We start from the raw sequence: 14,044 nt of genomic DNA on the forward strand, positions 1-14,044 counted from the left end.
GAGTCAGGGAGGGGTACATCCTGGGGCATACACACGCATTCACACAGCCAATTTGCAGTGCAGAATGAAGCACTGACCTGTCAGGCTGGCGGCCTCGGCAGACAGGAAGGCACTCCAAGACAGGAGGAAAAACAAGCCTGTTTCCAGCATAGGGAACTCACGCAGTTTGGTAAATTTGGTCAAGTGATGAAGACATGTTAAGGGAAACAACAAGTTGCTTTTACAGCTAAATCTCCTCCTTGGATGAGAAAATCAGATCTGGCTGTGACAGTTTTAGAGTAAGAGAACTGATTTTCAGACCTGACTGGGGAACTGTAACTCTCATGAGAATACTTTGAAGGCCAGCATGAGTTCTATGCTTCGCTGGGGGCGGAATGCCTTGGTAAAAATACAAACCTGTGTTCAGATAAAAAAAGGTGCTTTGCTAAGAGGATAAAATCAGCTTACTGTGGATACAAAAACCTCTTGAATTTGGCCTTAGGCCTTGGGGTGTGCCCCTCAGGAGACTGTAGCAAATCTAGGGAAACAAAGCAATGGAGAGTGTGGGTGGATGAGATGCTGCAAGTGCGTCAGTACCAAAGGAGGCCACTGCTCCCTGGGGAGTGCTAGTCTGTGGACACCTTGAACACTCTTTTCTCTTGGGGATGGAAATAAGATCAGGATGAGCATTTATGTTCAGCGACAAGGAAGCTGCCTGTGCCTTCTTGGTATAAACTGGATGGAGGAAAACGTATTATTTCTAGGTCAGGCAAGAAGCCCTTTGGCAGGCAATGGTTCATTTTGGCCAGGATGACACTTGGTCAATATCCTACAAACTGCAAATAGAGCACAGTCATAGTGATCCAAGTCATGCAGAGAATGGGTTAAGAAGAGATGATTAGGAGTATGTGTTCAATGGGAGAGAGTTACAGTGCAATTGTGTTCACAGGCTAAAAAAACATTGACAATTAAGATGAAATGTTGCATTTTTATGTTCCTAGGAAAAAAAAAAAACTTAAAGAATATTCCACACTGAGAAGTGTTTAGCGGCAGAGCAGGGAAGAAAAAACCTGACCCTTGGAGTGGACAATCCATGTCCAAGTCGTGGCTCTGCAAGACACTGACTGTGTGATTTCTGAGCAATATGTTAACCTCTCTGAGCCTCATTTCTATCCTATGTGAACTGTCGAGGAGAATAATACCTACTCACACAAATATGGAGAATGAAATGAGATGAAGTATATTAACAGTGTTTTGTAACATATTAGAAAACACAAAATGCCAGGAAGAGGCAAAATAATGTCATATTTGGGAGTGTGGCCTCTGGAAGCCAACTTTACCTGGGTTCAAATTTACTATATTTGAACATGTCCCTTGGCCACTCTATGCCTTGGTTTCTCTGTATGAAAATGGGGATAATAATTCAACCTACCTCCTAAGTGTATAAAGCAGTTACTATATGTTAAGATATCAGAAGAGTACCTGATATGCAACAAGGTCTATGTAAGTTTCTATTAGTGTAATTTAAGTTAATTTGTTTTGTAAAACATCTTTCCTGGAAATAGATTCAGTAAGGATATGGAAGTAGTTCTTTATCTGGAGGAAAACATGGGCTGCCCTTTGAACTTTTTTTGGCATCTCCTCTCAGAGGACAGGCTTTGTTTCTAGTGAGATTTATTCCTTCGAATTCCCTCTACTAGTTTGTTGTAGAGAAGGCTTAGGCCAATTTGAATAACAGGATGTCAAGTGGGCATAGGGCAGACTTTTATTTTGACCTCCTCCAGAAAGCAGTTCAGTTCTAGGTCAAGCCCCTAGCTTGTCCAGAGTCCAGGAGCCTAAACCTTGAGGAGCCTTTGCCTCATTATGGACGAGGTATGGAGATTATAACAATGGAGGAAATAATTGTGCACCTATCTCCTGTGCAGGCTGAGTTTGTAAGAGTCCTTCCCTTATAAACCCATTTACTTATGTGTCCATACATTCCCTTCACATCAGGCAGAGAAGAGTTCCAACTTCAGCTCTTCCACCCAGTGCAGCCTCTGGATCCAAAAAGCCTGGGTTTAGATTCTGGCCCTGACATATCCTAGCTATGTGGCCTTAGACAAGTTGTTTAACCTTTATGTGTCAGCTTTTTCAGCTGTAAACTTGGGAAGAGAACAGTATCTCCCTCCCTGTTCTCTCATAAAAACTACCTGAGATAATCCATTCAAAATACTAAAAACAATGGCTAGCACATGGCAGTGTTTTCAACAAATGTTAGATAATATCTTGTTTATTATTATTGATATGTGACCCAGAGTGAGCTACTTAACCTCCTTCAGTCCCAGTTTCCTGTGTAAAGTGAGCCTAATAATGGTTGATTCAAATGAGGAAATGAGGAAATACATATATATATATGTGTGTGTATATATATATATATATATATACACACACACATATGCATGCACCCTGGCATGTGCCATGTGCTGCATGTGCTGACATTCACTAAATGTTGTCATCATTACTATTACTCTACACATGTGACTTTCGTCATAATTCCACTTAATAATTGAAAGGCAATAGGGATTAATGATCAGGAATATGGTCTGTGTCTTGGTTTTACTCTCTGAATTTGAATCTTGGCTCCATTTACTAGCTGCATGACCTTGGGCAATAGCTTACCCTTTCTAAGCTTCATTGTACAATAAAAATAGTGTCATTGTGATATGATTATTGTGAGGGTCAAACAAAGTATCATGTATAAAACAAATATAAGGGTCCTGACATATCATAAGTACTGGGTAGATTATTAATTATAATTTTTGTTAGAAATCAGCACTATCTTTTCTGACTTACTTTATCTCTATCAATGGAGTTGACATTCTCCAGGATTTCCAGGACACAACTTTGGAGTGAACTTAAATTCTCTCCCCTTTTTTATCCTGTATAAGCAACCAACCACTAAGTTCTAGAGATTATTTAAAACGATGTTCTCTTTCCTGATGTTTCCCTCATGGTTTATTATCATGCTTTCTCTTGATTCTAATCTTCCTCCTCTGATTCATCCTACAAACCAATTACTCATTTATGTTTTAAAAGCAAGACTTTGAGTATGTCACTAACCTGAGCAAAAGCTCCTTTGAGTAACACTCCAAGATACTCCACAAGCTCCCTCCACCCCATTTGTGCCCCTTCATTTTCCATTGCTCTCACCAGTCCAAACCCTTTGGTCCTCTCAGGTACATCTGCTATGTGCCATCTCTGTCCCATCCCCACTTCTTAATGAATGCTGGTCTTCTCTTGAATCACTTATCCTATAGCCTTTGCCTATATTCTACCTATCTTTTAGGCCAAGCCCAAGTCCAACTCTGCATATAAATACTGCTTTTCAAATTATTTTTCAGAATTATAAGATTGGCCAAGAATCTATTGGACTATTCCAGACACAGTGTCCTCATGCTCATTTCAATTATTATAGTCCTAATAATTTGGCTATGGCTTTGGAACTCACTTTCAATGAAGCTATTATGTAAAGCTTGTCTTTCCAAGCTTGTCACTAGTTGAAGGCAGGGTCCATGTTTTATTCATATTGTGATGTCTTAGAAACTCTTAGAAGAACCTAGACTTTTAGCAGCTCCTCAGTGAATTGCTGGGTCAGTCTCAAAAAAAGACCCCAACACTTTCTTTTTCTTTGCATGGTGTCCAGGCCCCTCTTGCACCTTTCTTCCTTCACTTTTCCTCAAGGTCTTTAGTTTTTCGTCTTGTGCCCTTCCTCTTCTCTGTGGCCTTCATTAAACTCTCCCACTAGACAGTGGCCTTCTGGCTTCCTCCTTAACTCCGACTTATTTTTGCACTATCCAGCTGCTCTAAGTGAGCATCCCACCAGATCTGCTGAATTTCTTGGCTCAAACCTCTAAGAACTCTGCCTATTTTTCCACCTCTCTGCTGAAAAAAAAAAAAAAAAAAGGAATTAAGTGACACAATTGCCCATCATTTCTGTCTTGCTTGCATGTTCCCTTATATGAAATAGTTATGGATGCTTGTTTAAACTCACAGTGATTTTTGGCAGGCCAACACTGTGAGCTAGTGATTGATACAAGTTTGAAAAAGGGACAGAGAATACTTAGTTTATCACTTTCAGTCAATCCTATCTTGCTCTTAACCTTGAATCTTCAGTTCTTTCCCTTGATACTAATAGAGCCAACCCTGATGTCCCCTGCTCACCTATTTTTAAGACAGTTGATATCCGAGGATCAGACAATATCATTAGTGTTAAAACTGACCTTGGACAAGAAAAGGGCATGGGACACTCTGCCACTGGTACCAACCTATGACTTGCAGATGACTCAGATGGCCTCAGTGGCTCTGTGTCATACTTGAACCAGACTATCTAGCCATTTTCAGACCTTGAAGTTGTCCATTTTCAGAAACATTTCAAAGACACTGACAGCTCTCAAAAGTTCCCAGCTTTCCACATACAGACAAAGGATATTAGTGCTGTGACAACAGCATATGCAGATCCCATTGCAAATGAGCCAGCGAAGATCCCCAGGAAATTCCCCACAGACTGGAAGAATGCTGCAGCATCAAATGCATTTGGATTCTCCTTGGGACTGTAAATGGATATAGAACTGAAAAGAGAAGAGGGCGAAAGTTAGTTAGAGACTCTCATCTTATAGCCCAAATAGTAGAAGTCAGAATTTAGCACCCACTTTTGGGAAGGTCACCTTCTTTTATAAGGTTAGGTGCCAGTTTGAAAAATTCCAGGGAAACAGATGAGGACAGGGAGAGGTGGAGAAAGCAAAAAGCTTTCGCCTTCCTTATAGCCCCATCTCATAATATCTATATATTGTTGCCAGTCAATAAACATTTTTATATTGGAAGGGTCATAAAGAATATTGTTCCCGAGCAAACTAGGCATTAAAACATGGTAGATGTATAAGGAATTTGCTGAGGAGATAGATAACTGTGAATTATTTAGTGGCTATATGTCTTCAGTGCTGTTATATATTCACAAATGTTCCTGATAAACAGTGCACTTTTATGGCCTGTGCTCAAATGGGTGATACAAATCACAGCGTGCACAAAATATTCTGCTGTGATCTTGTCATAAACCACAAAGCATTCCTCCTCTCCAGTGTAACCCTTCAGAAACAGAGCTCAGACAAGAGCATCACAGGATTAACCCCTGGGGAGAGACAAAACCCTCATTTTCCCACCGAAACAAATGGCAGCAGCTGCCTGAGGTCATCTTTTATACTCCATTTTAGTGGCTGCCAGTAGATTTATTTCCATAGAGAAAAATCAATCCACCAATAGGCAGTCTGTTCACTAAAATATTTTTGAGGATGTCATATTTGCTTTATTTTTTTTTTAACCGGGACCTCACATTCCAGAGTGTTAATGTGAAGGACAGGTATGTCCTATTTTAGGAAATATGAACTCCATATTGTAGCATTAAAATGAACAGATGTGCTAGAACCAGTAGTTTGGGGAGCTTGAAGAAGTAACATTTCAGATTTTTTTTGTAGTTTTAATTTTGATAAAAATTCTTTAAAACTAATTATAAAAAAATCAAGTTTCTCAGTGGATTCTCAAAGAGAACTTGTAGCAGTGTAGAGAGCAAAAAGTACACTAGACTCAATGATTTGAGATTAGATTGGATTTTACAGAGATGTAACTGACTCTTTAATGGCTTGGATGATTACAGCATGTAAACTCTCTGACCTTTTTGTTGTCTGGAGACTAATTAAGAGAGAATGGGGGAATAGATTCCAATTCTCCTACAGGAAGATGCATAGCATAAAAATGGCAGTTTTAAATGTTCCTAGTTTTTCCCTAGATGTTTTTAAATCTGCAAAGTAGGCCAAACATTTCTGCTTTGATCATGTAATTGGATAAGGAAGATAAATGTGGATCTTGAATGGAGTCCTGAAATTTATGCGAGAAAAGGATTGTCTTTGAAGTGTTTTTCTTTTTGTAAAGTGTTGTGTTTTGCAGGAAAAAAAAGAAAAAGAAAATTTATATTTGGGTCCTTTGTATCTGACAGTCCTAGGAAAGGGTGTGAAACCTTATGGCCATTATGAAACTTGGTGCCCAAGGCTGCAAAGCTAGATGTGTGAGTTGACATTCACCAGCATATTTTTTCATTCCAATGAGGAAACAACAGTGATAAGAAAATGCTGCATTTGCATTCCACCTTTCAAATAAAAGTTTTTGCATAGTAACCCAGTTTATTGAATAATTCTGTTAATGCCTGAGGACGCTCGCAGCAGATCTGACCCCCTAGAATAGGTAGGTCTTTGCCCTCATCTCTACCTCCCCAAAAGCATTTTTTCTGTCCTTGTGCTTCTGGAGCTCGGAGTATCCCCATCGCATCATTTGACTATACCCTGTATCATTACTTACATAATGTTTTTCTTTAAATCAACTCATTTTTATTCAAATACAAGAAGTTTTATTAAAGAGTATGTATGAAATCATAGGTTTAATATGCTAATTACATATTTCTCGTTAATAAATATACGATTATATAATTATTAAATTTGAAAAAAAAAGTTCACCTGTGTGTCACCTAAAATCATTTGGGTTTCTCCACTGGTTCACAGTCTGCATTTTGGGAGATGTTGTTCTCTTCTTGGACTCTGAACCCCATCCAACAGGGTACAGCCAACCTATATACCTTCCTTGTGATATCTGACTTAACTGAAGGAGGAAACTTAATTCTCGACCTATAGAGACTTGTCCATTGAATTTTTAGCCCTAAAGCTCTTTAAGAGGTATGTACCGGATGACTGCTATGTGCCAGGTGCTGCAGGGCATTGGGGGTGGGCAGCAAAGGGCATAGAGAAGTGAAGCAGAATTTGAGTCAGAATTTTATTGAACATATACAAGGCCTATCTAGGCAGAATAGTTTAATAGATGACAACTAGCTCTGGTTGTGGTGCCGAGTGTGATTTTGTGAGAGATACACAACTTTTAATGGTGCAAATGAGGAAAGGGTCACTATTTTAGATTAGAGGAGATGACATTTGAGCAAGGAAGCAAGTCAACAGACAATGATGGGGAGAAGGTATTCCAGGTAGTGTAATGAGTGTAACCAAAGGTAAGAAGGCAGGTGAGTTGAGGGCACCTCAAAGCAGAACTATATAGTTATAGCTAGAACCTGGGGAGTATATATGTAGTCACCTGTGTTGAGGAAAGGTGGGCAGGTGTTATCACTCAGAGCTTTAAATTCTACATTAAGAATGTATAAAAGCTCTATTTAGTTTGGTTATGCCTTATTATAACTTTATTTGATCCTATAGCACCTCTGTCAGGTAAACAAGGCAGGCATTATTATCCCTCCTTTTCCTTCTTTTTTCTTTTTTTATGGAATTAAAAAAAAAATTAAAGATCAGAGAAATGAGATAATACAGTTATTTAAGTTCAAAATGTAGTTTATTATTTCTGCCTTTAAAAAAATGGTCTTGTACGGAGGAAAACATGAACACACATCAGGATAGTTGAGTGAATGTCACATTGACTATAAGGGCAATATGAGTTCAGGTAGCAGAACCTTTAATTTCGTGCCTGGATAGAATGTGGACAGCACATTTCCTGTGTGCAGGGAGAGAGCAAAGTACGCTGTACAGGGCAACATTCCTCTCAACCATTTGACCAGCCCGCGAGACTCAGAGCTACTCGTGGAAACCTTCTTTCACGTCTGGCTTCTACTCCCAGAACTTAAGCTTTGCTGGGCCTCGCTTGGGTCTTGTTCCTCCTAGTATGCTTAGGACACAGCCTGGTGCCTGGCCTGTAGCAGCCTGTATAAAGGGTGATGGAATGAAGGTAAGACAACTAGAAAGCAGAAAAGAGAGAAGAAAAAAGTACAGAAAGGAAAGAGGCTTGCTTGTAAAAGCTAGTTGTTTCTTAAAATGAATCATCACCTATTAGATTTTTTTATTAAGCATTGACTATATGTAGTCATGTTGTGGGTACTTTTAGGGTCTAAGCTTTTGCGACACTTGTGAATCTTAAACTTGAGCCTCAGAGGTCTGATCCTTATTGGCTATATAGCCTTGGGCAAATTACTTCATCACACACAGACTAAGTTTCAAAGTTTGTAAAATAGAGATAATAATAGTATTTATCCCCCAGAAATGTGTAAGGATATGAGATATATTTAAAACCTATACAATTATCTTGTGAATTGTAGGGCCGTTCGCTGAATGTTGATTATGTGCTCAAAAAATAAACACTCACTGAATGCTATCATCATCATCATCATCATCATCATCATCATCATCATCATCATCATCATTGTGCTAAGAACTTCCAGAGAGCAGAGTGTTGTGCCTGAATTAGGCCTTAGTTCTAACCATAGGCAGATGGGGTATGGCTCCCCTCCTGACATACCACACTCCAGGTTACTACAGAGGAACTAGTCACTTTTGCGTGGGAACAGAAGGGTCTCCAGGGAGGAAATGGCCCTATAAGTGAGACTAAAAAGTTGTCATGTTTACATGGAGTTCTTGGCTCCACGGACCAAAGAGGGAAGGCAGGCCCTCAACGGCCTAGGCAGAGATCTGCCCGAGGACAAGAACAAGTCAGGAGTCTGAGCTTAAAGTGCATCTCCCCAAGTTAAAGGGGCCAATCTGCAGGCAAAACCCTTTGGTTTCTGGTGAGCAGTGAGGCAAAGAAAGCAGGAACCTTATGGCCCAAGGAGGTTGCATTTCTCCTGACTCCCCATATCTCAGAAGGTGGTTCTCTTGGATCTAACACCTGGCAAAGGAGGTATCTCCCTGGGCTCTGATTTTCAGCTGCAGCACTAAGCCTCCACTTTGTGGAGCAACAGCTGCAGAGGATTGTCCAAAACAACAAAGGTTTTGGATAGTATGTGTAGAGTTTTCCACCTTCAACCCAAGAAAGGAAGGAGTATCATGTTTCAGCAGTTTCAGCCCTTTGGGCTTAAAAAGGAAACATCTCCTACCCTGACTGAGGGAAATGCTTGAACTATTAGTAGATACAAATACTAGAGAGGAGGAAAAGAGGAAGCAGAGTTTCTGCTACTTTGTGTGGTACTTGTTCTTTGCGACTCCACTCTGAAGAGTTCAAGCTGGTTAAGAAGGATCTACAATCTCAAGTTTCTGGGAAAGAATATTTTAGTTGGATGGTACTAATATCCTTAAAAATGACATGACCAGAAATAGTGCTATTTAAATATTCATCTCATAAATTGGAAACAAGTCCAGTTATTGATTCATTCTATTCAGGAACAGATTATTCAGCAAAAACTAGTTTGATAATTGTATATTGTATCCATTCTCAGAAATAAATGTGTGTAGCATCTTTTATTCAAAAAATTTGAAATGGATGAAATATTATAAATTCCTTTGATGAGAGCAACACAAATAAGGATCCCGATACTCACTGTATCATTTAAGCTACACAGATAGAATCACAACTCCCATGTTTCTCAACAACCCATCTTTTTATCTTTATGATGTTCCTGCCGGGAACATGCCTGGCAGCTTAGGTAGCATTAGGAGCATAGAATCTGAATCTGAATCTGAGATCTGAGTGCAAATCTCAGCTATGCCACATACTGGCTGTGTGACCTTGAGCAAATTACTTAAACCATATGCACCTCAATTTCCTATAAAACAAGGATGATAATAATAGTATCTATTATATAAGGTTGCCATGAGAATTCAATAAATTAATGTTTATAAAGCATCTAAAATGGTACCTGGCAAACAGTAAGAACTAGATAAGCATTTCTTAAGAAAATCATCCTACTTCAAATAACCCATTCCTCCTCTTCCTCCTCTTTCTTTTGAACTGAGAGCTTGGTTTAGATCTAAAAGAAGTATTTCAGACTGGATGTCCAAACAGCACTTCAACCAAAACAGACCTGAAATATCATCACCTGATCTTTCACACTCTGACTGATTGTCCCTGGTCTAGGATCTCTGGGTATATGGAATCATTTGATCTTACAAATTGTTTTGTATAAAATGATGTGTGGCACATATGCTCAATAAATGCTATTGAAGAAGAAGAAGAAGGAGAAGGAGAAGTAAGAAAAAGAGGAGGAAGAAGAAAAGAAGGTATGGCAATTATGCTGAGAATGAAAATGAGATAATATTTGGAAAGTATTGTATTCTCTAAATGGTACCATCGTCACCTCTGCCAATCCCCTCCTTCCTATTCTGGACCCCACAGAGTCATCACTCTTCTGATTCTTACAATTTTTCTCAAGATCACCTAGTTTTCAACACTGTCCACTCCTGTTATTCTTCACTGCTACTGCTAAAATATTTCCCACAATTGTTCACAGAAACTACCCAACTTCAAGATCCTTGGAAGTTGTTGTTTCCTAAGGACACTCTCCTATAACTGGCCCTCCTGACCCCCACAGTCCACCATCTTGGGTGCTGGATTGGGACAACCTGCTTCTCTATTCCCAGTCCAGTCTCACTTCTTTTGTTAACAGGACATCAGTGTCACTTGAAACTTTTGAAAGAAAATTATTAAGCAAATATGCAAACACATTGTGTACCTTTCATCATTTCTATAAATTTAATCATTAAAGAAAAAAATTAGAAAATGATTGCTATAGCCAAAGAGGACTACAAAATGCAAAAGGATTGCTCATTTTCTCTAACAAATCTTTAATCCCTAAAAAAACTTTTCTAACTGCTGGCACCAGTTTATTAAAGAATTCTTGATTAGTTGGGATATATTTTTCCGATTGCTGATTCCAACTGTGGTATATCGAATCCTTCTTTGCGCTGGGTATGTAGTTCCATTACTGATGTCTCGGTCAAATGTCATTATTCAGTTCTTTTCATTTATTCCAACTTAATGCTGTCCAGCTTAGAATCTAAATCTTCAAAGCAGGATTCTTCTTCTCCCTGCAGAATATTCTAGAGAAGCAGGCTGGATGACTTGGAAGGGACGAAAGGCAGGGGAGATGTCTCTCTACCTCCTTTTTGGGTGCCAGCAACCCCAGGTGTTGGAGGCCTGGAGGAGGGATGGGGAGCCAAACTCTCGGCCTTATGAGGCCAACTGTTTGTTCATGGTGGTCAGGGGTCCCTGGACTCACTCTTGCTCCTGAATAATTTCTCTCTTGGGGGCCTCTGTTGACATCGTGGCACTTCCAATTTTGCTGAGAATCCCTTCACAGGGTCACTCAATCTTATATCTGCCCTGCCAGCTATACACATTCACAGCCTTTTTCTATGGCTTGGGTCAGGGGTCACTTGGGCAGCTCAGTGGCTCTCACATCTCTTTTGACCTACAATCTCTTTTATTTGGGGTACCCCTTAGCACCTTCCATGGGTCATGGAGCACTGCAAAGGATGGGCTCACCTTGCCACCTCCCCAAACACACCAAACCAAGGAACCTTCAGGTCCTGTTGACACAGCAGGCTCCTGCTGACTCCTTTCAGACATCTCTAGGTCAGTCCCTGTGTTTTTGTGTACTCCCCCCAGGAGCCACTTCCCAGAACTCCCTTCCCTTGCTTTGTTTGAGAGGGCCTCAGTTTCTCTGCAGTTTCCTCCACTGAGGAACGAGCTCGCAAGTTCTCTTCTTTCAAGCAGCCCCAGTCCATTTGTATGATTCCAGTGGGGTCCATTCCACTTGACTTAGGAGAGAGGAAGCACCCTTACCTCAAATATTGCACTCTCTCCAAGGATGACCCCCTTTCTTCTCCACCTCTCTCAAATACTGATTTGAGGAAAGGGAGATGGGGTGGAGATTGAAGGAAATGAGGCTAACTCTACTGCCCATTAAACCAGTGGGAGGTGCGTGGTCCTAACTGCTGGGGAGCCCTGCTGCTCTTTTTAGTATAGAGCCATTTAGAAACTTTTGTTTTCAGCTCTGCTCCCTAAACCTATTTTGGAAAACAGAAAAAGGCTCACAGGATGACACATTTTGTGACCTTTATGCCTGGGTGCTTCCAATTTCTTTTCTCCCCATCAAATGTTGATTTTGTTATTCTCCTCCTAAGGACACATTTTAAATATAAAAAAAAAAATTAGAGAAACATAATATAGAGGGCTGATAAAAATTTGTAAAAGCTGCTCTGTTTGGTTGGCCCCAGGTATAACAGGAAGAAACAAAGTAGAAGAAAAACTAATTGCAGTGCTATTTTCTGTTTAAAAATTGTTATTCCTAAAAAAAAGTAGATCTTTATCTATTATTTATTTTATAATAACTATACCAACCTGTGCTTTCTCAAGAAGTTGCTTAATTATGAATTAGAAATTGATTTTTATGGGGCCAAAACCTGTGTGTACACATTGGAATTCATTCTGGCATCTGCCTGCCCATTATTCTGGCTTATGTTCTGCCAAAGGCCAATGAAATTCTGTCAAGAGAACCTGCTGTAAAACATAATGACTTCAGGAGTTGGGGGCATTCCAGGCACCCTGGGAGATTAGAAGAGCTGCCTCTTAATAATAAGAGGTTCTGGCCAGAAGTTCACTGAGCTTGAGTTAGAATCAGAGGGTTTCACCTTCCCAAGGGCCAACAACTCTGCAGGGAGGAGAGCTGTGATTGGGGAAGCACATTAATTAACTCTTTGAGCTTCCGGAGGACCATTTAGTTAGCGACTGCTCCATAAGAATCCAAATTCATACCAAAGAGTGATCTTTCAAATCTTTGACAAATATCATTTTATCATTCTGATGTCTGCACAAAAAGATGAGAAGAATTCTGTGGGAAGTCTGAGTTAGTGTATCATGATTGTCCCCAGAATAATATAACCTCAGACTGAATTAACTGATTCATTCCATTAAGAAATATTGACTGAGCCCCTGCTATGTGCCGACATTGTCCTAGGCACTAAAGATGTAGCAGGTAATGCAACAAAGCTCATGGTCCTTACATTCCAGTGGAGAAGATATCTAAGCAAATAATATATTATTTAATGACAGAGACTTGAAAAGAAAAACAAAGCAGCATAGAGAGATGGCATAGAGGGTGATGGAGTGCTACTGTAGGAAAGGCTTCTCTGAAAAAAGAATATTTGAGTCCTGAATGAAAGGTAGTGGGGAGAGCTTTCTATTCTCTGAAGTCAAGCTCCCTCTGTGAGTCTGAGCAGCCACAAGGAGGCAGTGTGGCTGGAGGGAAACAAGTGAGAGGAGAGTAGTGGGAGATAGGACTGGAGATGGTGCTTGGGCCAGGTCTTGTGGAAGCTTTCAGGCCATTTTTAGGACTTAGGATTGTCTTCCATGGGTGAATGGGCAGTCCCTGGAGGATTTTTGGTAGGAGTGGGCTGTGGTGCAGAATATCCCAGGTGAAGGCTATATCAATGACAGTCAGAGGAAGCTGTACAGAAGACAGAATTTTCCCATCGTAGATCTCAACACCTGAAACAGGCCAGACTTCTCTCTGGATGCCACCACCTAAATGAGATTTGACAGACCATGGCAGACCACAGACAGAAGAAAGAATAGGGTGGTGAGGAGGAAGATGGAAGGAAGCAGGAGAGCTCAAAGGATAGATGAATTTAGCAGAAACAGCTGAAGTGAGCATTTGAAAGGTGATAATGCAGAGGAAGAGCTGGCCTCATTCTGTGTGTTTCCATAAGGCAAGATAAATTCCCAAAATAAAACATCATAGGGAGAAAAATTTCAGCTTTATATTCTATTTTAAACTTTCCTAATTCTTAGATCTGGTGGAAAAGGAAATGGGCTCTATAAAAGGGTAGTGAGTTTTCTGTTGCTAGAGATACTTAAACATGGAATAAAAGAGTTGCTTGCCATGGTGCTATGGAGAAAATTCATGCACTAGATAGTTGGATAATGTAGCCTCAAGGAATCTCTTGCCCTAACTCACTATGTATTTTCTAACTTCCTCCAGGACTACCAGGAGAAGGATATAGGGTACTTACCTTTCTGTGCTAACGGAAATCCTGTATATGGTTGAGCACTGAGTGTGTAAGGAGCAGTACTTCAATGGGGATGCAATGAAGGCATCCATGATTTAGGTTGGAGCTGGGTTGATAATGACATCAAGAACAGTTACAAATTTCAGTATGGAATAAAGCCTTTGACAGATTTCTAAGTGGCTCTGGTCCATTAAGTTCCAACTTTA

The 14,044-nt window shown here is 40.1% G+C and overlaps 1 protein-coding gene across 1 annotated transcript in view; it reads right to left on the reverse strand.

Moving 5' to 3' along the window:
- Positions 1 to 14,044, reverse strand: part of SLC9A9 (solute carrier family 9 member A9) — a 496,385-nt gene that overhangs the window by 261,756 nt on the left and 220,585 nt on the right. The window contains exons 7-8 of the mRNA XM_015593644.2: positions 4,451 to 4,589; positions 78 to 183 (exon numbers count right to left, since the gene is read on the reverse strand). Coding sequence (XP_015449130.2) covers positions 78 to 183; positions 4,451 to 4,589 — 245 coding nt within the window. The remainder of the gene's footprint in view (positions 1 to 77; positions 184 to 4,450; positions 4,590 to 14,044) is intronic.

This window comes from Pteropus alecto, unplaced genomic scaffold (assembly GCF_000325575.1).
Source record: "Pteropus alecto unplaced genomic scaffold, ASM32557v1 scaffold75, whole genome shotgun sequence".
In the NCBI taxonomy this organism is placed as follows: domain Eukaryota; kingdom Metazoa; phylum Chordata; class Mammalia; order Chiroptera; family Pteropodidae; genus Pteropus; species Pteropus alecto.